We start from the raw sequence: 24,973 nt of genomic DNA on the forward strand, positions 1-24,973 counted from the left end.
AGCAACTATTCCTAATTTTGTTTAAAGTCAAGAAAGTGATATAGTGTATTCGGCAAAGTGTTCGGTCTTGATAAAATATAAACATTCGTCGAAGACATCAACTTTCTGTCTTTTATAGTGTCTGGAATACATGACATTTTTGTATGGAGACTCCTGGAACAATAATGTTTTACTCGTAATCAGAGATGCCAACCTTCCTGATTTTTCAGGATTTCCCAGACTTTTCAACACGCTCCCTGAAAAAGTTGTTTAGAGAAAACATGAAAAACTCTTTCCCTGTAAAAGTGCCCATCTCTGACTTATTGTAAATTGTAAGGACTGTTCATATTCATTTTTACAGAATCACAAAAAGGGTAATGTTCTAAGTTTCAGAAACCAACAAACCAGCAATTTTGGATGAACCTGAGGTCAACATAAGAGTCACCATTGCTGCCATGGTGCTCCGATGCATTTAAAAATTGGAGAACTCGTATACACATTTTTTTGGACATTTTCAATGTGATCACCCCTTTTTTCGATAACGCGTTTTAAACGGTGAACAATTTTTTCATGCACAACTCTAACATTACGACTTCGATGCTGTTGAAAATCCGAGTTATTTCTTCTTTAAGTTCCTCCAAATTGTGTGGCTTATTAACATAGCAACGGTCCTTCACCTACCCCCAGAGGAAGTAATCGACGACTAGAAATGTTGAATTTTTGACGTAGGACTACGTCTTTCATTTCCGGGGTGTAAAATCAATGTTTCGAAAACGAAAGCGTTCGCCGGAGACCGAGATTTTTAGTGTTAATAGCTCCTAAACAACTGAACGAAATGGTATGATAAACACTTCATTCGAAAGATAAAATGTCTACGCGTTCTATACTTGTTACTTTCTGATCCAAAAACTTGTTTCAATAGTCTTAAATTTGCTTTCAAAATAGGCTATTGAAATCACCAATCGGTATATAAGCGAGCGCCGCTCGGAAATCCACTCAGTTCTAATTGAACAGCGATTGGAGCATGTTGTCGCTGTTGTGGTGAAGCTCTTCATTTATCATGAAAGCACGGATGAACGGTGTCACCAAGAGCCTGTTTGTGCACCTTAGAAGGGAATCCATCAGGAGGAGAGTGATGCTACAAACGGTTCCCCGGGAAGATCTCGAAGCAGCCGCTACACACACACACATACACGCACGGAATTCTTTCCGTTTGGATCGAGAAAGATCCGGGAAATAATCTGCCAGTTCCTCTAGGAATTTAAAAAATACATTCATGTGAAAGAGTTTATTTGAATGTTTTCTATCCATGTAACACTGTGACCAAATATGTTTCAATCAAGTGCTATTAACAGATGGTTATCGAGTTAGCATTAACCACTGGTGGGCTTCCAGTATCGAGGAAAATGTGGAAATATCTAATCGTTACTGAAAGTAATCTGCCAGTTCCTCTGGGAATTTAAAATTACATTCATATGAAAGAGTTTATTTTAATGTTTTTTATCCATGTAACACTGTGACCAAATACATTAGGTTTTGTGATTTTTCAATCAATCGCAATCAACAGGATAGCTTCTGAAGATTATTCTTCCCCATCAGTAGGATATTTCCGTATCCAATATTGGATGCATAAAACCTTGTGCCTCCAACGTAACGCTCTCGTTTTCGAAGTTCTCCAAATATTCATTCATTCAGAATGAATTCAGATTCAACTTCATACAAATGTTCTCTAAATCAACGATAGTCCTACGTCACCCTTGCGGTTATACCATAGATATAACCCACTTCCTGTTTTTATTATAAGAGGACAAAGGTTCATGCTCGAGTAATACGATTTCACTAAAAATACACGTCCTTGTAAATTGTACATATTGACACTGAAAACCATCCGATCAGACTGAACGAGTAGCCGAATATTATCGTCCCGATGTGGGGAATGCAGTGTTACCATCGACGGAGCGAAAAAAAATGTTATTAGGAGCTATTCGATTTTTTTTGCGTGGGCGTTTGATCTGAAAGACCCTGTATTAGCATGAATAAAAGTTGAATGGGAGGAAACAATTAAAAGGTGCTCATACGCAAATACCCAAATTATACCCATTAATCAACCTTTTTATATGTATTATGTATTGGATGAAAATGATTGTAATAAGAACGAAAGAAAAACTAATTACAAGTTGCTCGTTTATTTTAAAATATAGCAAATTGTTCGTAAATGAGTAAGCTCGTTTGAAAAAATGCTTTAAAATTAGTATAAAACATGTTATTGTTATAAAAATGGCAAACATTGAAATCTACTTTTAATTTTGAACACTCGACGTTTTTTTTATCTAAATGAGTAATATGGTCATTTGATCAATTGCATCATGAATTAAACTTAAGTTACTTATGAGAAGAGCCTCTTTCATGGTTCGAGACGTGTTCTTTTATAGCAACTTTCCGGTAGAGAGTCTGCAATCATTTTAATGTTCGCCACTTCATTTTCCAGTTCTGCAAGTTCCCTTTGGTAGCTCTTTATATTTTGAGTTTGTAGATTTTTCGATTCATTGAGCACATGTAGTTTGCTCGTTAGTTGAGCATCTTCCAGTTCTTTTTCTGCAGCTGCCAGTCGTTCATCTGAAATAAGAATAACTTTCATGAAATATTGAATGACAAAGAACTCCCGATTGAAATGTTCTACCTAGAGCATTCAAACTATCCGTGTCAATATCTCGCAGATCAGCCAGTTCATCAATTATGGCTTTCACTTCTTTCATAGCTTTTTCCACTTGTGATTTTGCTTCGTTTGAGTTGAGCTGTGCCTGGCCAACTTTTTCCTTGGCTTCTTTGGTTAGATTGAAATCTTTCCGAATGTTCGTCTCACGTTCTGCGAGACTATTTTCTGTCTTGGCTAGACGACCATTCAACTGGTCTGCTTCATGTCTCAAATCACGAGCAGTATTTTTAGTTGTGTTCGCTCGTTTTTTAATGTTTTCCGCAAGCTTTACAATATATTGAAATGAAATTGACACTTATAAAACTTATATAAATTTTCTCCATTTGAATAAACTTACTTTAGATGCTTCTTCGGCATATTTTTTCTGTGCTGCTTGAGCATTGTTTCTAGCCTCAACTGCGTTATGGTTTGCACTTCGTAAAGCCTAAAATTGGAAAAATGCACGTCATTTAGTGTCGACTTTAAGAATAATCGTTACATACTCCTTCAGAGTTGGCAATCAACTCAATTGCATTATCAATTTGTCGCTTGATACTTGGCACTGATTCCAGAGCATCAGCCGCTCTTTGTTTAGATTCTTCAACTTGATTCTTGAATCCCGATAAAGTATGATAAGTGAAATTAGCTTTTTTGAGTGTACCATCTCCTTCGGCTACTGCCTTCTCGGCTAGTTCTCTGGCAAACTCCAATTCATCAACTGCTCTTATTGCATCATCCTTTTGAGATTCGGCTCTGGAAAATATTTAATAATGTTTCAAAATTCATGTTAATTACATTTGGTTAGTGTTTGAACAAGTAACTTCCACATGTTCTTGTTAGTGTTTTGCTCACCTTTCCAACATAGTACTGGCCAGAACTAAATTCTCGCTTACATCAGTCAACAGAGATGCATGATCTTCAATTGTTTTATCTAAATCCGCGTTTATACGGTCGGCTTCCTTAGTGTACTTGTTAGATTCTTTCTTAATTTGATCAATATCGATACTTGGAGGAGATAAACTATTAACTGCTGCAAATGATGACAGTGCTTCATCGTATACTTCATTTGCTTTAGTAAGCGCTTGTTCGGTAAGTTTTGCCACAGTGTTGAGTTTTTCTTTTGCTTGTTGCACTTCATTCGAAATATTTGTTCTGAACTCATCGGTAACATTTGACTGTACACTGATTGCGTTTTTGGCCATACTGTAAGCCTTGCTTGCTTTTTCTAGAGCTTCTTCCGACTGCCTTTTGTTTTCATCGGCTTCTTTCTTAAATTGATCGGCATGCTGTCGTGCTTCTCTCGAAGTTCCACTTATTTGATTGGTTTGGTTACCCAAATGGCCTGAAATATCACGAGCCTTGGTTAATGCAGCATAGCCATCGGTTTGCAACAAATCCACTGCGCTTTCCAATTCTCTCCGGGCATCCTGTATTTGATTGTTGGCTATTGTAGAGTTTGTAGAGCCTTTGTGTATTTTGAAATTTGTTGTTTCTTGAGACTGATCAGCGTTATTGAGTAAATCGCGAACTGCTTCCAATCTTTTCTCCAAATCTTGTAGCAATTCGTTGAGAGTTTTCTCTCCACCTCCAGAACCACTTTTCGCGTCTTCTACTAAGATGTCTATCTTATCTTGTACAGCTCTTAATTTCGATACAAACTCGTTGTCATCAATGACAATTGGCTTCGATTGGATTTCTTGTAGTATTTTGTTCAAATTTTCCAATTTTTCCCGATGCTCATTTGCGGCTTCTTGTACTAAATTATAGCAAGCAGGACAGTCAAGACATCCTTGATGGCGGTCGAATTTATTTTCTTTACAACGATCGCAGCGTCTTCCTTCAACATTATCGTAACATGGACATTGCCCATATTGGTCGCATTGCGAACCCTTCGATCCGCTTGGGTCACAGTCGCATGATTTACATCCGTCAGGGGAAAATCCATAATGGGCGACGGTACATTTGTCACATTTTTTGCCAACAATACCTGGTTTGCAGTAACATTCACCGCTGTAGGTATCGCATGACGAATTATAGCTGCCGATTGGGTCACAATTACAATTTTCACAACCATTTCCAGAAATTATATTCCAGAAGCCATTTTTACACTCGTTACATTTGCGTCCGACAACATTAGGCTTACACTGGCAGTTTCCTTTAAAGAAGAACAAACTTTATTTGCACCATTTACAATAATTAATCGCAGAGCAAATAACCACCATTTATTGGATCGCAAATCGAGATTCCTTTATCAGTTTGCTCTGTTCCTCTTGGATAACAACTACATTCTTCGCAATTTCCATGGGGTAATGCGAAAGGGTCTCCGAAATGTCCTATTAAGGATGGAAAATACATTATACTTACTAATACAGAATAAAATCAGCGCTCACCGCATTGAATTATGTTGAAAGTTGAAAAATGAATGATAAAACAACAAGTGATTCTAGTCATACGTGTCATATTTGTTTCGCTAGTTGAATCAGTATATCTTATCTACTAATATTGATGATGACGATAGAGTCGGTGCTTACCTGGTAGACATTGATCACAGTGCAGACCGGCTGTGTTGTGTATACATTTCAAACATTCACCAGTGGTACGATTGCAGTTACCAACAGCGTTCGGATCGACATTCCCATTACAGTCGCATGTCTGACACATCCTAATAGCTCCATGAACACCAGTTGGGTCACCATAATAACCGTCAGAGCAGAGCTCACAGCGAGGACCTATAAAAGCACGTGTTACACATATGAAACAATGACATCACTTCGATATTTCAAATAACCTACCAAAATATCCTACAGGGCACTCTAGACATATAACTGAATCGTCCGCCATTTGCATACAAGCCCCATTGTTTGGACAAGGACATCGTTTACAATCATATGGAGTCCCGCCCAAAGCATTTCCGTAGTATCCTTTGGCGCATTGATCACATGTATCACCGGCGGTGTTATGTTGACAAATACATCTACCGGTCTCTGAATCACATATTTCGGCATGTTTGTTACAATCACAGGGTATGCAAGGCATGAATGGGCCGCCTAGAGCTGGATTGTGTCTATATCCAGGAGCACAAGATTCACAGAACTGGCCTAAATATCCTTCGGGGCAGGTACACTGTTCAATCCAGGTTGCTGGACGCCCAGCAGCTCCTCGATGTGCTGTCTGAAGTTCGACATCATCCAGAAAAGCTTCCCCATAGGCAGAGTAGATGGCCCGTATTTTAATGGCCGTTAAGTTGCTTAAAATTGACATGAACCCTCGCGCAGACATAGATGGTTGCCAGGAATATTCTGGATGTTCATGAAGTCTGAAGGCAAATTCTTTGAACTCATCATCAGGCATTGGTTGATTCTGGGCGAAAATGGGTAATGAAATACTACTGTTTGCCCCTTGAAGGATCACGTCGTATGTATTGACATCTGGTCTAGGTTGTCCTACAAGCTGGAGACGGAACTTCAAAATTCTGTTATAGGAAGCTCGCTGATCCCCGAGGAAGCGATCTGGCGCTAAGAAGTAGATTAGCTCGTATCCCTCTGCACTAACGCCAATCGATTGGCTTTTCGAATTATGTTTGACATCAACTGGATGTCCTGCAGCGGTAGCAGCTGTCCATTTTTCCTTGTGTTTGTTGAAATTGGAAGTTGTCGAGACAATCGAGTAACCGGAAGCGCTTGAACATTCACTGGTGTGACTATAGCAGAAACATGGCGTACATCCAAATTTATTTTCCAAATCCAGATTGAAATAACCCGGGCGACATTCACGGCAATGACGACCCTCAACGTTTTCTTTGCATGTACAGATTCCATTGACAGGATCACATGACGGTGTATTATCGAGCGATCCTCTGATATCGCAATTGCACTGCTGACAACCGTGTGGACCAAAGTTGTAGAAATTATTTTCACAACGATCACATTTACTTCCGGTGACTCCAGGTTTACACTGACATTTTCCCTCAGCATTGCACTGCAACGATCGCGAGCCTACCGGATCACATCCGCAGTTGATACAATAACCGTCTTCACGCATGTAGAAGTTCTCTTTACAACGTTCACAGTTAGGCCCATCACGATTGGCACCACAGTCAATGCAATGTCCTCCGTGGCCAGTTAAATTATACAGTTGACGATCGAAAAAGCATTTGTTAGAGTAACCATTGCAATTACATGCTAAAATGTGAGAATGGAAGTATTAAATTAATTTCTTTGAATTATTTATACACTAATATACAATTTATGAGATACCAAGTCGGGATAACATTTTTCAGTTTCATATAACCGAAGGATGAAGCATTTGATATAAGATATGAAAGTAACACTACTAGTAGCACAAATAATAATTTACAATTCATGTTAAATTACTGGAATAAACTTGACTTCAATAAGATAACGACGGTTGAATGCGCGAACTGTTGGAAAACTATCAAATGAAAGATCGATATGCTCTTGTGGATGCCAAACTTTCCTTTTGTATAAACGCAATATCGCAAGACAAACACAAGGAATGTAACTGTAGCAAGTGTTCATAAATGGAAACACACATTTCAGGTTCAAGTATCTGCACTATTCTTTTCGCTGTCTTCAATCAGTTGCTACTCACGTTTGCACTCGTGAACATTTTTCGAAGTGGCGCGTCCCCAGGGAGCATCATTGTAGAACGGCAAACACTTTTCACAATCTGGTCCGTCGGTAAAATGTTGGCACTTGCATACACGTCCCCGCTGTCCGCTTGAAGTGGTACTCGTAACACATTCGCTGGCATGGCCATTACATTTGCATCTAGCACCAACCGCAATGTCAGCTATTGCGTAGAAATACGATTTCAGCACTTGAGCATCACCGAATACTTCATCTCCGAAAGTGTTCAGACGATCTAGTGTTATTCGAATATCTGTAGCGGTTACCCATTGCTGGAATAGAGATACTTCTTTGACACGATTCTACTGTTAGTGAACTAGTAAATGGCAGTTTACCTGTAGTTCAGGACTGTGGTCGAAATTAATAGCGCTCGGTCTTCCTTCGAGAGATGAGAAGGCAATATTACCATCGCGTAGCGGCGAAATATCACTATATTCGCTGGTACAAAGTGCACGAGATTCATCTTCTCCTTTCATGACAGATAGCGAGTCTGGGAGTCCATAAGTATTTCTGCAAGTTGCGCTGTAATACTGATATGGTAGCCATGGACCGTTTGGTGTAACTCTCTTATATATAGCGAACGACTCAGGACGCGGAGAATAAAATACTATTCGAATGTATGTAATATCGAATGATTTCCCAAGCTTTAGAGTTAAATTAACCTGGTTTGGATATTGCACCGCTTCGTACATAGTTTCCGATTGCCACCATGTCGGATTTGATGGATCGTGTAAATCAGTAAGAAAATGTGGAGAATGTTGACCCGCGCGACAATCGTCACAACTTTTCCTATTAGAATATCCAGTCTGGACACAGAAGTGAGTGTCTCCATCTTCACCGCATGTGTTGGTGGCTTCAATTTCGACTTGGTAAACGGCATTTTCGAACTCCGGTATACAACGCTGAAAGTGTAGAACATCCCACAATACACATTAGCTTCACTATATTCTCACAGATGTAATTAAAACCGCTTGTTTGGTTCATTGTAGTACTGAGTCAAAATGTGTCTCCTTATCGCAGCTGTAACGCTTTGAATAACTGATATTTTGCTTCCGGTTCTAAGTAGAATTCATTGCCATGTTGTACACTATATGTGCGAACACGCAAAGCGCATCAACAATCATCATGGTTTTATTGAATGTAATTTTTTTAACGTGGAGTTTTCATTATCCACGAGTAAAAACATGCAGTTCAGGAATTATAGCGGAAATTAAAATGACTAATGTGTACATTCTTGAAGCATGCCTAATCAGTTATGCCCCAAATTGTGTGATAGATCAAAGACCTAATTAATTCAATGCTGATAAGGAGCATAGCTGAAAATATGAATGATGTACGTACCTGCGGTCTTCCAAAAGGATCGTAGCATTCTAGTGGTGGCAGATAGTGTGTATTTTCACTGGCTTTAATCGCATGTTTGCTTAGAAATGTTGACATTAACAGTACGCATAAGATTGTCTTTGGTAACATGTACATTGATCGTAACATTATGTTGAATTTATCGTGTTTCGACCAAGAGGAGGAATATATTTATGTTAATTTTTGCACCTTTTCAGAAGACAACATGCCGATATGTTCCTCTGGAAAGCAATTGATAATAGTTGGGTTATAGTAGTTATCTGTAAAAGAATATTGAATAGAATTCAAAGCACTTCAAGCACTAACGTCGAAATGTATCAAGAAAACTAAGCATTTTGCAATATTTCACTTGTGTTTCACTTCGTTATTTATTTTACAACAATTTAGCTTACAAAATGGATGGAAATGATATCATAAGACTTTGCTTAGACTGGAGGTTTGTTTAATTTTCAATTACGTCATCAGTATTTATCCATTCTGATCATATATTGGATAGTTGTCGCTTGATCTCACATTGTCGAGGCACAACGAAGCGTGCACCACATTTCCAAGTGAAAAATAATAATAAATAATCTTACTAGAAGTTATCTTGATCTCTTGAATTGTTGGAAACGATCGAAGTTTCATTATTAAAGTGTGCGTGCTCGTTCTAAGCATGTTTTATAGTTTCACTATTATTGTTAACATATTCAAAAATATGTTTTCAATGTTGCTAAACTGCGCGGGTTGACCGGGCAATACTGAGAAAAAGATCACTTTGAAAATCATCCAAAAACAAGATGGCACATTCCAAAACAGAAAAACATACTTTTATTCCACAACCGAACCTCAAAACAGTACCGAATCTAAAGTGCAACTGAATGTTGGTTTGAGATGTATGCTCAATGCTCGTGGGTTCTCGCTGTTTTACTTTACCATCTTTTTCTGTTCAGCTTCATACAAGACAAGAAAACGAGAAGCTGACCCATACATTCATTTGAATAAATTCAGACCGATATCTACCAGTGGGGAAATGAGGATCATATGATCATACAACGTTGCGTCGATGTGTTGGTAAGCATAATTGCATGCAAGTGAATAGGGTTAGAACATATTTCTATAATCTTGACAACATTCTGTGTATTTATCTGCCATCTGACGGTCGCATTAGGAAGTTTAATATTGTTAGACTTTGGGCTTTATGGTAGGACAAAGCCGTAATTCCATCTATTCGACTTGATACACTCAATTGTTGTTGATTATTGGAGTGCATCACTTTCCAAAATAATCGGATTTTTTGTCGAGCAATGTTGACCATATCCAAATAGCCAACGGATCGGCGCGGCGTGTGTAGCACAACATGTACGACAATATTGGAGGAAATACGTCATTTATCTAACGATCGCAGCTGGGAGACGTTGGGAGTTTATTTTCAACCGATTCATCTCCCCAGTGATATTTCTTGATGAAAACAGCAACTTCAGATAGGCACTTCGTACTGTATGTCCCCCCGTTCACCGTAAGCACCGAAGGAAAAAACAGTGACTTGGACATCCCTTCCCACTGATCGTCAGCAAAAAGTAGTCAAACAAAAAGTAGTTTTATTTAAGCTATGTTACCAACGCCAGTTTGTTGTGGAAAAAGCAAATCTCAATCATTGTTTCCGAATCCGATTGGCGTACATCCATCAAAATCTTTGAGGATCTGTTTTCAATTATTTTCTCCAACATGCCGCCGTTGAACAAAACATGAGGAAGCATCAGGGAGAAGAGCTCTACACATTTTTCGAATTTGTAGCATGCGTCGATAATGCATGCATGCAAGATAATGCAGTCCGAAATTGTCCGATGTAAAACAGATACAGTTTACGCGGGGATGTTTTCAGTTATGTTACAAAATGCATTTCGATGGAGAATTTAGAAGAGAGCAGCTTTTCACTAAATCCAACATTTATCCTTCAATCAACACTTAGCTTCAATTCATTCGAAAGAGGAATTGAGCAATTTATTCGAAAGAGGAATTGAGCAGGTGAGGAAAGTAAACATCGTCACGAAATTTTGTCACTTGATGTCAGAAGATAAGGTTTCAGCTATTCAGTTACAATTTTTATGTGCAATATGTAAGAACAGCAATACGCTTCAATCTAGGATAAATTATTCCTTTAAGCTGACTTCAATTTTATGATTTTGAATATTAAACGAGATTTTTAAACAGAGTTTCTAAATGCATGGTTTGCAGCTCTAATAGAATATGGTTATTATAAATGTAGCATTGCATGGGGATGGATTGTTTTTCATTAAAACATGACAAGCTTTTCGGAATCCTAATAATTGGGAATAACGTTTACGCCACCTTAAAGTGGAAATGGCGCCACTCCGTTTCAAGCTTTTACGGGGTCTTTTTTTTACATTTCTGCAAAAGTTCGCAATTTATTGAAAGTATTTGGTATTCTCTATCGATCTATAACAAAAAAAAACTCAACTTTGGGGCTTATGTCACTTCGCGAGATAACAGCAGATTAGACAACAAGAATATAAACAAAAGGTGGGTGATATGTTTTACGGAGAAATAATTTCCGAAATACACTTTCATCTTTTTCATACATATTTCGATCAAATTAAAATTAATTTATTTGAAAAATCATGCATGGTGTCAGTTGACCAAATTAATGAACAAAAATCGAATGAGACGTTCCATGAACCTATTTATGTGATGAATCATTGATGACTATTGGATACCCGATTATATGTGTAAGTTAATTACAAGCTGTAGTATTTTCATTCGAGTCATCAATGTCTGAGTCAATGACACATTCATCGCTAGAGCTTTTACTTATGGTGATTACAGGGATATTTTCCACCCAATAAGATGTGTTATGTTTATTTGTTCTCTCGTAAAACGAATTTTCATTAAGAGCACAAACTATTTTTTTGTCATTTTCATCGATTTTGCTTAAATTCGAACCAGGTTCGACTTTCACAGTTTCTTTCGTTTCGTGATACATGTTTGCATGCTCTTTATGAGGTGCTTCGTCAATGTTTGCTCGATCTGGTATCTGTTTATTCTCATTGCGTTGCTGCTTGTTTAATGTTTTCTCCATCATTCGCTGTAACAATTCTTTCTGCTTATAACTCGTGTTACAATTCTCACTATTTTCACTTGTTGCACTAGTAATAGAATTAATTCTCATATGTGTCGAATTCAGCACCTTATGCCAGGAGCTAGATAATCCATTAACTGCTTCCTTCTGTTGACTATGTTGATTCGAAGCAATTTTAAACATTTTGCGTCTTTCTTCCGTACGTTCTTTTCTTAATTGTATCTTCAGATCTTGATTAGCTTCCCGCAGGGATCCAGTTAATGAAATGAGATAATAAATTATTAGAATCAGTAACACTAATAATGGAATAATTGCAGCTGGGGACACGATATATTTCGTGATAGCATCTGGAATTATTTTATCTGTTGCATTGGTTAAAAGATGATAAATTCGGTTAGATTGTGAAAACGGTCCGCAATGCCAAGACGGTTCTAGAAACACTATTGCGTAACTGACCGGAAGGACACACAAGAACAGCATTATCAGAAGTAAAGCATAGTAAAAATTGTTGGATCGTGATGCTCTGTAATGGAATTTTTCAACATTGTTATGTCAGTCAAAGACAAGATATTTATCATACCGAAAAACAACTTCATGTGGCACATTACAAGTTAGAACGGTCCATGAACGGAGATACATAATTATTATCAGCTTGAAGATGTTGACCACTGCAAGACCTGGAGAAAAAAACATGCCCATCCATACCATCCCTTGATTATTCACCAAATGAAGAATGTTTTCTGCGATCTTGAAATCACCATACTGCAATAAAAAATTATACACTTAACATTCCTGTACCCGATTGAATTCTAGCACCTTAGGATAATTTTTTTCAAGATCCCAACACCAATAATTATTCATATATCGAACGAATAAGGCCCTCATAAAGTCAAGAATAATAGTAGAAAATATCGTCACGATCTGCAACAGTAAACAGCAAGCATGTTTTAATTTTTTCAATAGTGACAAAAAACTTACCAAATCCATAACGGTTAGCTTTGCCAGCTCCTGCCCAAACATAGTTTCCCAACATAGTGTTCGAATGTCCGCATTTTTGAATTTACTTTCTGATGCAGCTCTGTGTGATTTATCCGGAACAACATTTCGTATGAGTTCTGTGGAAGTTTCAGGGATGGTCTCTTTGGATATTTTCGAGGCTGACGTGGTGGTGTCTTCGATTGAATCACTGTATTTTGTTGATGACGAACTATCGTTTTTACAAATCCACTTGTAGCAGATAGAATTGTCTTCATTTCGTTCCTTCTGACCGTTATATGATTCTAACAACTCTCCATATTTGTCAGTATTTGAAACAGTCTGAAGTTCGTGGTTTTTTTCATTATATTCCGTAGTCTGAAGAGGTTGTGTTGTCAACTCAAAAATAGTGGACTGAATATTCGTCGTATTTATTTGTTCATATATGAATGTTATATTTACGTCTCTTTTGTTTATATGAATTCCATCGAATTGATCATTTGGTAAATTCTTCATTCGTTGTTCCAAATAATAAGCAGCATCGTCTTCATCGTAAGTGAAATCATACTCTTCGTTAGCGTTTTTCATAGGTAATTCAGTTGATGTTTCATGAAAAGTACCGTTATGTTCGAACACTTGGTATAAAGTTGTTATTAGATCTGTTACTAAATCACTACTGATTGAATTGCCATTCTCAGGTTGAATAGTGGTTGATATATTCGTCAAAAGTAATGCCGTAAACACGGCTGTACTAAGCTTTTTTCTTGTGTTACAATTTATAATAATTCTGTAGCAATCGCCGGTGATATTTAAAAATGGATCTTGATATAATGGTAGCGTAACTGCGTTATCAATCAATGCGCTGGATGACATTGTATGATCTTCGAATGTGTATATTCCATTGGATATAAAACATTGATTAGCTGAGTTAAAGTTGGAAGGCCTCATCTTTCTCAATTCTTCTGTCATGTGATCGATTTTATCGAAGAGAGCGAAAATTAATGAATACAAATTAAGAAGATTCAATACCATTATCCTAGCTAATTGAATCCTCAGTTGTTTCCTAGGATGGTAGTATTCCAGTAATCCAAGCGCTTCGAATACCATTGGAAAGAAGAACGTTATCAATGACATTACGACCGTAATTTCGTTCCTTGTCCACCATGAGTCCGATTCCTTTATATCCATAGAACGTTTGACAACTCTTATAACAGCGAATGCTGATATTGCCAGCAAAACCAGTATCAGTAAATTTACCGATATACGTAACAATATGATTCGCCAACTACGGAACAAACTATTATTCAATTGAAAGGTTTTTCTCTGTTCGAAACTTTACTTTCGTGTATCTTTTCTTTTCTCAGCTTCCTCAAGCAATGCTTCTTTGAAACCCAATATTATTGAAGCCGTGCGGTTATGGGAGGTCTCTGTATGACCTATCATATAGTCCCAACCAGTGAATAATTTCCATGAAAACACGTACTCGTCGTCTTTTGATGAAAGCTTTGACATTCTCGAATTTCGTGCCATCCTTAAAGTATATAATTCGTATTGATGAATAAATATTTGTTTAGCGATATCTCATTCTTACTCACTTTTTCAATGTGGCAACAAAACTGTAGATGTATACTATCAATCCAGTCAAAAAATATGCAAGAGGTAAATTATAGCCCCAAGCTATAGCGCCAGAAAATGTAGAATAGTAACTGTGCACACAACAGAATCAATAGTTTTTGCATATTTTAAACAATTTCAAAATTACCCATAGAATAGTGAAGAATATTTTAAACGACCTTCAAATTCCCATATTGTGCTAAAATTTGATGTAATTTCATGCTCTTGTCGCGACATTGTTTTTCTGATGTCGCATTTCGCTTTCTCAGAATCGACGTAGATTTCCTCTGGCATCATTACGAATATGACTAGCAAACACGAAATGACGATGTTAACCCAAAATAACCATCTCAAAAAAATAAAGTATGATGCCACAACAGATCCAAAATGTGATTCGATCTCTTTTATTCTGGACTCCCATGGAATCAAATATGTCGAAAGATTTGTTAGCTCTCGTAGAACTTGTCGCCATTTCTATGAATATTTTGAATTGTACAATTTCGATAAAAAAAATATAAATTAATTTTACCGTAGCAAGAAATATGTTGAACTGTGTCAGTAAACTTTTAGCTGTCCGTGATGTAAAATGTTCCTGCAGTACACCTTCATGACGCGCGATGTAGCTTTTTGCCTGTAATGAGACAAGCTTAGTATAAGTTTATAATCTATCAAAATTTTACCTGTTTCACGAGTCTCAGTTTTCGTTTCATGCTCCATGGTTCTAGCTTAACGGATTGGAGAACTTCTTTATGAAGACGAATATTTTCAAATATTTTATCTTGAGACGGATCATCTCTGGAATCTTCCAATGTGATTGCAGTACTTTATAGGAAAAGAGAGAAATTTAGTGATGTTCTACCTTTATTTACTTACTAGCTGGCCCAGCGAACTTCGTCCCGCCCAAAATAATTTTTTTGATACGAGGGTCGTTCAAAAAATAAGTTTCAGTGCCTCAGAAATCGCGGAAAAATAAAGTTAGAACAAAAAACAAGGTGATTTTCGTAATGTACGCTTTATTTCCTATTTTTCTACATAATTGCAATTTTTTTCTAATATAAGAATAAAATGATAGTCAAACTCTTGAATTGACCTCAAATAAGTGAGCAGGGTGAATTTTCGTTACGTACAATTCATGCCCTTTATTAAACTTCCGTGACGGATTTATTTTTATTAAAGTAATATAAGCAGATTTTCTAAAATTTCAGGTGATGAATCTAATCATTATAAAAAGAAAAACATGTTAGAAAACATGCCGGTGAAGCAAATGTAGACAAAATAGTCGAACATCTCATAATCAAGAGTGATTCTGTTGCGCTCACTTCCTCCAGTATCAAACCAAATTTTTATGACGAAAATAAACGTTTATTGAATTAAAATGAAAACGCTACTTATTTCAATGTATTCTCCATCGCTAGCTATACATTTTCCCATCTCTTTGACAATTTGGGTATGCCATGCCAAAGCAAACCTTTCATCATGTTTCTCGCATTTTCGTAAGAGATGAAGCACTGTTCATCAAGTGCGTGTCGCATCGTTGCAAATAGGTGGTAGCCGGAAGAAGGTGATTAGCCATGGACTTTCCTAAGATTTTGACGCTTAGGATTCTCGAAATAAATCCACTTTTTCATCCTGCTGTTTTTCGTTCACCTAAAAGTCTTGAAAGTTGGAAAACCCCCACTTCAACACATTTTAAAATGGATAAATACTCTTTGAACAACCTTGTGCTGCTATCTGATATCCATGCGGACTGTCAATTCTATCGTGAAAGATGCACTACGCTTGTGAGACAAGAAACATGTCTGCACAAATCACAGTCAAGATGCAAGCATTTAATTTATCGCATGTATCCTTATAGAGGCATCATTTCAAACAATTATATTTTAAGATTCTGATAATGGTCATTAGTCGTTGGATGGTGCATATCACGATAGAAGATGTGGAATGATATTTGCTGAAAACTCCTGGATGAGATAGCGTTCTGCGTTCTGTATGGATAAAATAATGAAAAATATATATAAAACGTTAATGCGTCAACGCAAATTTAAATTGGATTAACAACTCTTTCTACGATCTCACGGGAGAACATATCGGAAAGCTCAATCCGATCCGTTGTGACAAGAAATTGTAACATCTTTGCTGCTACTGATATAATTCATATGGTTGTTATTCTGCTTCTCTATCGGGCGGCATAAACTGCTTCACGTAAATATAAAATAAATAAATGCTCCTCGCCTCTAGACCGCCACTTTTATATATTACTGGATGGATAATAAATCACCAAGGCGTGGGGCTTACGATGCAGTTTCCGCTTCTCTTTAGTGTAAGGGAAATTCGATAAGCATGGTTTGAATTTATAGTGTGCTTATAAATCATATACATAGGGAGACCTATTTGCGACCAAATGGATAATGTCAAATGTAAGATACGGTGTTTCAATGAGGTTAAACAGATTTCATTTGAATAAAATAAAAGAATATAGCTCTCTTCAGTTTCGGACGTTCAACTAAATGGATGTGTTATGAAATAAAACATTCAGATAAAAAAAAAACTTTCGGTTCAAATATGTTCCTGAAAGACGTAATCCTACGTCATTTTTTCCCTTTGTAGAGCTTGTTTTGTTGATCATGTTAATCTTCAATATTGATTTTCAACACTTCTGTCGCCCTACTGCAATTTCACCCAAAATTAATTTTTAGCACATGTTTTGGCATTCCGATTTGTTACATTAAATGAGCTTAAAAATAACAGAAAATGTGCTACTCTTGCATACTTGTATAGCATTTGTACAATATTCATGCTACAGCAATATAAGCGAGCGAAACAAGAGACACATTGCAAATAAGCGCTTATTAAAACTTTTCGCATACTTTGCCACATACACGGCCCAGACCGAAATAGATTCACTTTTATGCTCTCCTTTTTTACTTTAAAAAAAACACTCTCCAGCATTAAAAAAAGCACGGTCGTGTGAAACAGTCTTGTTTTCCATCCGGCTTTGGTTTGACCTTCGTTGACGTCGTTTGGACTCTTTTTTAGGTACAATCCCAAGCTGACGTTCAGTCGGAGAGAAAGAGATGTCTGCTCCCATACATACAAACATTGTAAAGCTTATGAGAAAGGTGCTTCTATTTGTTCATTTCACCCTTAAGCACACGAAGATGCATTTTGACGTAGGACTACGTCTAACCGGAAGATATAGGGGGTGAAATGGAAATCTAGGCACTGAACAAGTAGGAAAAAATGCAAGATTTGAAACGCTTATAACTTGAGCATTTCTCAATAGATCGCAAAGGTTTTTGCATCAATTGATAGGAAATATATCTACGCATCTATCATAACGAATAACATTTCATTTTTCTTGAGATAAATAATTGAATAATTGTGAAATATCAAGCATTGTCAAAATGCACTATGTACCCATTTTTGATTGGTCCATTTTGTGCTACTCAAATCGTACCGACCAAAACGGGCAACCAGAGCAGCAGCGAAATAGAATGAAGCACGATTGGAAAGGAAAAAGGAAAAAAAGAAAGAAACATTGGTCGCAGTCTCACACATGCGTAATTCTCGAGCCAGCCAGTCAGCTTAAAAATCCCCGCTCCGCTGCCGTAACGATAATTCTCATTCAAACCGTACACCACATCGGTTCGCATCACAACACATCAACAAACCAACCCAAGCAGCCATGTCTGGTCATGGTAAAGGAGGAAAAGTGAAGGGAAAGGCAAAATCCCGCTCGAACCGTGTTGATCTGGAGTTCCCCGCAAGGGTAGCTAGGCCGAGCGCGTTAGTATCAGTGCATCAGTCCACCTAGCCGGCGTTATATAGTTTCGGCCGCCGAAGTGGAAAAGCTGCTCGCGACGATAAGAAAACTCGCATTCAGGACAGACCACATTCGGTTCGGTGGACATCAAGACAACAACAGGCAGTTGCAGCGAGTGGCAAACGCAATCGCAAAACGACAGCAGGTAGCGGAAGAAAAAAGTTTGTTCTTTATACAATCTGCTTTGGTGGCAAAACCAGAACAAGGCGGCATCGAGGGCGTTCGAAATGGTTTTTCTTAAAACAACGAGTACTAAGTTTTCTAAATTGGAACCATTCCATAAAACAAGGCGCTTTTCAGGGCCATTAAACCTTCCAAAAAAGAGTTTAGGAAATACAGTTCAATGCTTTCTAAAACATTATCCAAAATAATAATAAAACACAAATTGATTTTTTCATAATCTGATGAGTATGTGAATTTGGCAGTTGTTCTGAGCTTATTGATTTTCACCAATTCTTAAATTGTTTCTAGATTGAAAGTACAGTAATTTACACTTATCTCGACATTTAGCTAATTGGACGGACCTGTAATGCGACATATTTAGTTGGACATTTTTGTAAACATAGAGTTCGGGGTCCATATTATGACCCCACGTTGAAAGTCGACACTGTACCACTGTCATCGCAAATGATCAATTACAGGTTAAAATTACCTCCAATCCGATACTGAGTGGTGGTAATGCGACGTGCCATTGAATGTAATTTACTGTAAAATATGTCACAAGCTGGATGGGAAGAAATTTTCCAACTGTGAAAGCTGTGGCGAGTGACAACAAATCGCTAAACAGGAAGGTTTAGCCGAACAAGATGGGGATATCGAGTAATAACAAAACAATAAACTCTTTAGATTGAAGATAATTTTGTGATCCTGAACAAATCGTAATGAATGTATTTTTTTGCCATCGCTCCCTTTTAACGCTCATTCGTTCGTCTCGTTGGACTCGCCCCTCTGGCTGAGTCTGCCGATTTGTCTCTATCCTGTGAGTGTGTACCGCTAGAGTATAAAACACGCGGACCCCAACAAAATATCTTCGCAGAGACGAATGAACTCTCAGAGTTTAAAGTCTCTCTAATTCATTACCGATTACCGAAAATATCTTATTTTCTTTCAAACCGTATACCCGTGGTTGTACGGCATCGGCATCGTGGACGTAACAAAGGAGGACAAGTTAAGGGAAAGGCAAAGTCTCACTCGAACCGTGCAGGTCTCCAGTTCCCTGTTGGTCGCATTCACTGATTGCTCCACAAGGGTAACTAGGCCGAACGGATTGGTGCCGGAGCACCAGTATACCTAACAGCGATTATAGAGTTTCGGCTGTCGGAGTGCTCGAGTTAGCTTGCAAAGCTGCTCACGACAATCAGAAAACCCGCATCAAGAACAGAGCAGCTTCAGTTCGGCGCTCATCAAGGCAACAATTAGTTTCAGTGAGTGGCAAAGTGTTTCTCCGGCACGTCGCATTAAATGTAATTTACTGAACAATATGTCACAAGCTGGATGGGAAGAAATTTTCCAACTGTGAAAGCTGTGGCGAGTGGCAAACGCAATAGCTAAACAGGAAGGTTTAACCGAACAAGATGGGAATATCGAGTGATAACAAAAACATAACACCAAAGGTTCTTTTCAGAACCATCAACATATTCATAAAGAGTAAAAAGTAAACTAATCCATTTTTCAGGTAGATAGGTAGGTATTCACGTAGGAGAATAAAATAAAACAATATATTTAAAATATATATTTAACAAAAGCTGTCCCCTTTGTATAGTCCTACGTCACTCCGGTTATGTCCCCGACATTACCCACCCGTCTTTTTTCTGTCAAAGATCAAATGTTTTCTGCCAATGCTAGTTTAGGTGTAAGATCGTTGATCGTATTATTAGGTCGTGAAAAATTTTTTTGCGGTTTCTGTTACTTATATTGTAAACGATGTATTTAGAAATAAAATTTTCTTATAATATAAGAAGTCGAACGAATTGGGCTACGAGACTCTGCCTTAAGTGCGATTCACATACAACATCCACGTCACGTTCACATTCCGTCCTGTCACGTTGCGTCTATTATTCTTCCAAGCAGTTTTTATGCATGTTCTTATGCTTATGTTGCGTCTATTATTCTTCCAAGCAGTTCTTATGCAAACATTCACATACACCGGCAACGGCAACATCGACTTGCCGTTGCTGGTGTATGTGAATGCATCAATAGGAATTGAAAGGAAGAATAATTGACGCAACGTGACGTGACGGAACGCGAACGTGACGTGGATGTTGTATGTGAATCGCACTTTAACCACCATATTTACTGGACCTCTCGCCCACCGACTACCATTTTTTCAAGCATCTCGACAACTTTATTCGCGAGAAATGCTTCAAAAACCAAGACGATGCCAAGAACGCCTTTAACGCTTTCGTGGCCTCCAAAAAGCCGGACTTCTACTCAAGCGGCATAAATAAACTCATTTCTCGTTGGCAGAAATGTGTTGATTTTAATGGTTCTTATTTCGAATAATAAAGTTTATTCTAAGCGGAGTTATGTTTGTTTAAAGTTAATGGTTAGAAACCACAAGAACTTTCTTTACGACCTAATATTTCGAGCTACCTGTGATCGTGTTTTACGAAACACGAAAAATCCAAGAGCACATCGAAGTGCAACTTTGCCAGTGGAATGAAAAATGATTTCAGTTGGTTGAAATTAATACATTGCAGAATTCTTCATATTTCATTTCATTTTGATTTCACCTGGTTCGCTTTTAATTCTATTTGGTTTGCACATATACGGTACTTGAAATGATTACAACGACCATAGATTACTCACTCTGCTGAACTGGTTGTATATACACTTGATCGTCGTCCATCTGCACTACCTGATCCCATAATTTGACTCGCTGCACTTGAGGGTTGACGGTTGCCTCTTGTTGACCGTTTCCTTTTAACACTAGCTTTCTTCTTGATGATCGCATTAAGACTTTCCGAATAGTCTTCGTATTCCAATTCTTGTGGTACAATGTTGTTATTCTGTATACTAAAAATATTTCTCGTTGTTGTATGCAGGACTAAGGAACGACATTATATACCTCGAGAAATCGAAAATACATGAGTTGTTCATGTCGCTGGGTTTGAAATTCTTGCAGCTTTCGACATTACTAAAATCCGGTGATGGCTGTTTTTCAAAATCGTTCCTGTTTTCATTCAGTGCTGATGCCCATGTCACTGATAACTGTGGTGATACTGATGAAGGCGGTGAAGACTATTTGAATCGACAAGATGGAAAACCACTGATTTGTCACTGTGATACAAAGCTTAGTTTTTAATAAAACATTATATTTTTTCGTTCGAAGGTATTGTCCAAGTAAAACTTGCTGTTTTCTAAACTATTCCGCATATATTCGTAACTCGTTTCCAATTATATTAGTTTAGAACTTAGGTTCAATTTTGTATTACAACTATTCTAATTTATGGGTTTTGTAGTTCTTATTATGTGTACATATATGAACCGTAAATCCATTCCATTACATGTAGAATAACAGATAACGTAAACGATTTTTCAAATTTGGTAATAACGTTGGCTTCGCTGATATCTGCTTAGAATACTCACAATTTTTAAAGGAGTTTTTTATTTGCCTTATATAAAATTTTATGATTCCTTTTGATAGTGGCAAAACGAACTGTTATTGTTTCACTTTTATTTTATCTGTTTTTTCCCTTTTTTTATATTCGAAAGATTCAGTATTCGGTTAACTTTTCCACATTTTCGAAGGAAACGTCCTAGAACTGCTATTGTCACGATATTGCTTTAGATAATTGAGTAGTAATGAATGTTTCGTACATTTTCTTAGACTCAAACTTTTAAACACTCGTGGATAGTTGTGAGCACTCTGCAAATGGCACCGCTATACTGGAGAACACTATTTTCCAGTTATCATGATCTGACCACATAAGATGACCACCCGATGTGTTGTCGAACCTATTAAATGGTTCGCGCGAAATTAATTTTTATACCTCCTTCGCAGGAGCTTGAAACACTCTGGCACGGAAAGAAAAGGGGAACGAAATTATTAATGTTTAATCCGCGATAACATTCGTCTTCCGGTTGCGGTAGCGAAATATTGGCTGGAATGGGTGGTCTTCTCTTTCTTATATATGATTATGTCGATCTGCTTCCCACCTTTATTCACTGCAATGTTATCCTTAAAGAGGCACCCTTCTGAATAATTAGATTCGTGTTCCAGATAACGTTTAAGTGATAGGCGTTTTTATAACATTCTTTCATTCATATTTATAATAAAGAGTCACGCTAGTCAGCATTTTTTTCTATGCGAGTATCCTTGCTGCGTTAATGTGAAAATCAGATTTTTTAACTTGACATTTACCTCGGCTCCCAAAACGGTTGGTATCCTGGTGTCTATAGAAGTTCCAGAAAAACTATTATTTGATCTGTTCGATTTTAAAATCCCCGATGGTTTACGGATCAGCTCAGATGACTGCTCGGGTCCACTCATTTTCTGATTTGTTAATCCTGATTGTCAATAATACGACTATACTCACCCGATGATGAATAGTTAATGATAAAAGCAATGAAGGTACAGCTATAATATGTTTTGAACACCTTTCACATTATATATAAATATTTACAATCTATGTTTGATTCATATGTATACATATATATTTTTCCTATGCTAATACTGATGAATAATCTCCTAAAGGTTTTAGGATGATTTTCTGGTTAACATATTATATCATACCCGTTGTGAAAAAAGAATAGAATTATCATGACTGAAATATGAACATGCATATGATTTAAATGCAAAATACACATTAATAAAATTAATATGTCTCCATTTGATTGAGTTTGGAAACGTATCCTAATCCTAGTGAGCCAGAAGAGAAGATTACACACAATGATAATTCATGTTATTGTTGATGTTTCAAATATTATCATAATATTTTCATATCGAACGCGAACAACAATCTTCGGAGGATACTAACGCTTTCAAGAACATGCTATACCAAAGGTGCGATATTGAAATAGGGTGGGACTGCTCGCACATTAGATGGAACCAATCCTCAAATGCAGACACACGTAAGGATATTTAAGCGCGCATCAGTAAAACACCATTAAATACATGGAAGAAAAACACTCGCTTCCCACAACCCAGCTTTAAAACTTGCCACTCCTGTCCACAATAAAAAAAGAAAGACAAACATCGTACAATCGTTCTTGTTTTTACTGTGATGTGTGAAAGGAATTTTTATCAATGAATCAAAGGAAGTATTGTTACATTTATCAAAGTTACATCTCATCGATTCTGGAGGATACTTAATTCTTCCTAAATGAATTATTATCTTGAATAATCTAGAATTCTTTGTTTTATACGAATGGGTAATTATGCGAGATGAAATACACAGATGGTTATGTTTATGTTGTACGAGTGGCCCTAGTTGTATCCAGAGCCTTAATCCAGCCAGTTTTTGATACCCTTTTCTGAAGTAAAGCATATTCCACACAAAACATTCTGCATCGATCGTAACCAAATGGTAATCGGAAGAGGCAAAGTCTAGACTCTAGACTATAACGCGGGTGAACCAGAATTTCCCATCCGATATTTTCCAATTTTTTTTAAATCGAACAGCTACATGAGATTATGTGTTGTCATTGTGTGGCATGTCGAGTTCAGGCAACACAGGTATCGTCAGTCTAGCGATCAAGTTGACCGTGTATTCGGAACATTTTCCGCCATGTTCTCAGCAGTCAGTCACTTCTCGGCTTCGGGCGGTCTCCAATTATCCAAGGGACGCTTACGGGCACACATTTTGGCGATCCTGCCAGGAGCGAGGATTAAATAGGATAATCGGACACCGCCCTGAACCGAAATATATTCAGGAGCTCTGCGTGGGAATTAAGTGACACAAAAGTTGCAAGTTTTCAAAGTGCATTTTGTGTGATTCCCACCGTGTGTAAAACATTTCAAGCAGAAATTAGAAGAATCAGTTTTGTTTCTCATTAAAGTTTTTATGTGTAGAACCTTTTGTGGGGACAATTCGAAATTCCGAGCACTGGTATTCCATTACTGCGACGAAGACATGAATGGTCAGCCCGGTATTACCCCTTTAACAAGTAGCAGAACTATTTTGGATAAACTGAAAGTGGATAGACATGATTTGGGACGACTACACAAACGGGCACAACTCGGGACGACCGTATGGGTACAAAAGAAAATGAAAAAAATGTGGATCGGGACGACCGTTTGAAAAATCTTAATAATAAAAATAAATTTGGAAGTGATTTTTTTTTTGCGGACCGGCACGATCGCGCAGAACAAGTACGGCTCGGGACCGTATGTAGCACGTGGATCAGGACCAAAAAAAATAATGCTCGAGACAAAAAAAAAATGTTAATGTATTGAAAATTTATTTCATGAACTCAAAAAATAAGCACAATATATCATCGCATACTTGTTTCCTTTTTCTCTTCAATGATGATCTCTCCGGAATAGTAAATATTTTGGAACGAATACAGACAATAGCAGAACAGAACTTGTTTCGATATTTTGGTAGTTAAACTTCATCAACTAGCTCATACATCCGAAATGTGGTTCAAAAATATACCCTGAAACAAAATCTACATTCATTTGTTATTTTCGTCTTTTTTGTTCAATTCTTCGGAGAATAGAGAAGATATGTGGCATGCCGAGCTCTGGCAACACGGGCATCGTCAGTCTAGCGATCAAGTTGATTGGGTACTCGGGACATTTTTCGCCATGTTCTCAGCAGTCAATCACCGGTCTCCGATCATCCCGCGGACGCTCA

The 24,973-nt window shown here is 37.5% G+C and overlaps 2 protein-coding genes across 3 annotated transcripts; both read right to left on the reverse strand.

The window, feature by feature from the left end:
- Nucleotides 1-2,145: 2,145 nt before the first annotated feature.
- Nucleotides 2,146-9,586, reverse strand: LOC129769213 (laminin subunit gamma-1). Of its 2 annotated transcripts, none has more exons than XM_055771319.1 (12): nucleotides 9,491-9,586; nucleotides 8,665-8,903; nucleotides 7,659-8,225; nucleotides 7,286-7,595; nucleotides 5,467-6,855; nucleotides 5,206-5,403; nucleotides 4,894-5,007; nucleotides 3,527-4,829; nucleotides 3,178-3,427; nucleotides 3,033-3,119; nucleotides 2,660-2,960; nucleotides 2,146-2,595 (listed from the first exon to the last, which is right to left on the reverse strand). In XM_055771319.1, exons 2-12 carry the CDS (start codon nucleotides 8,809-8,811, stop codon nucleotides 2,384-2,386), a joined length of 4,878 nt encoding a protein of 1,625 aa, XP_055627294.1. In that variant the 5' UTR covers nucleotides 8,812-8,903; nucleotides 9,491-9,586; the 3' UTR covers nucleotides 2,146-2,383. The 2 variants fall into 2 exon arrangements, with proteins under 2 accessions (XP_055627294.1, XP_055627295.1); XM_055771320.1 differs by lacking the exon at nucleotides 9,491-9,586 and adding an exon at nucleotides 9,261-9,462.
- Nucleotides 9,587-11,360: 1,774 nt separating this feature from the next.
- On the reverse strand, nucleotides 11,361-21,862 carry LOC129768202 (transmembrane channel-like protein). The gene is made up of 12 exons (XM_055769681.1): nucleotides 21,762-21,862; nucleotides 21,241-21,413; nucleotides 20,982-21,188; nucleotides 15,031-15,172; nucleotides 14,880-14,981; nucleotides 14,499-14,824; nucleotides 14,332-14,442; nucleotides 14,076-14,267; nucleotides 12,740-14,021; nucleotides 12,578-12,682; nucleotides 12,342-12,523; nucleotides 11,361-12,284 (listed from the first exon to the last, which is right to left on the reverse strand). The coding sequence occupies exons 2-12, from the start codon at nucleotides 21,270-21,272 to the stop codon at nucleotides 11,417-11,419; spliced, it is 3,549 nt and encodes a 1,182-aa protein (XP_055625656.1). The 5' UTR covers nucleotides 21,273-21,413; nucleotides 21,762-21,862; the 3' UTR covers nucleotides 11,361-11,416.
- Between the last annotated feature and the right edge of the window lie 3,111 nt (nucleotides 21,863-24,973).

The sequence above is a fragment of the Toxorhynchites rutilus genome, chromosome 2, assembly GCF_029784135.1.
Source record: "Toxorhynchites rutilus septentrionalis strain SRP chromosome 2, ASM2978413v1, whole genome shotgun sequence".
Lineage (NCBI taxonomy): Eukaryota > Metazoa > Arthropoda > Insecta > Diptera > Culicidae > Toxorhynchites > Toxorhynchites rutilus.

Coding starts and splice junctions, on each gene's coding strand:
- LOC129769213 (XM_055771319.1), bottom strand. CDS start 8,811: ATGTTACGATCAATGTACATGTTACCAAAGACAATCTTATGCGTACTG. Junction 4,830..4,893: donor GATTTGCGATCCAATAAATG/GTGGTTATTTGC, acceptor TCTTCTTTAAAG/GAAACTGCCAGTGTAAGCCT. Junction 3,120..3,177: donor TGATTGCCAACTCTGAAGGA/GTATGTAACGAT, acceptor TTCCAATTTTAG/GCTTTACGAAGTGCAAACCA.
- LOC129768202 (XM_055769681.1), bottom strand. CDS start 21,272: ATGAACAACTCATGTATTTTCGATTTCTCGAG. Junction 14,268..14,331: donor TTTGTTGCCACATTGAAAAA/GTGAGTAAGAAT, acceptor ATATACTTTAAG/GATGGCACGAAATTCGAGAA. Junction 14,022..14,075: donor AAAAGAAAAGATACACGAAA/GTAAAGTTTCGA, acceptor TTTGTTCCGTAG/TTGGCGAATCATATTGTTAC.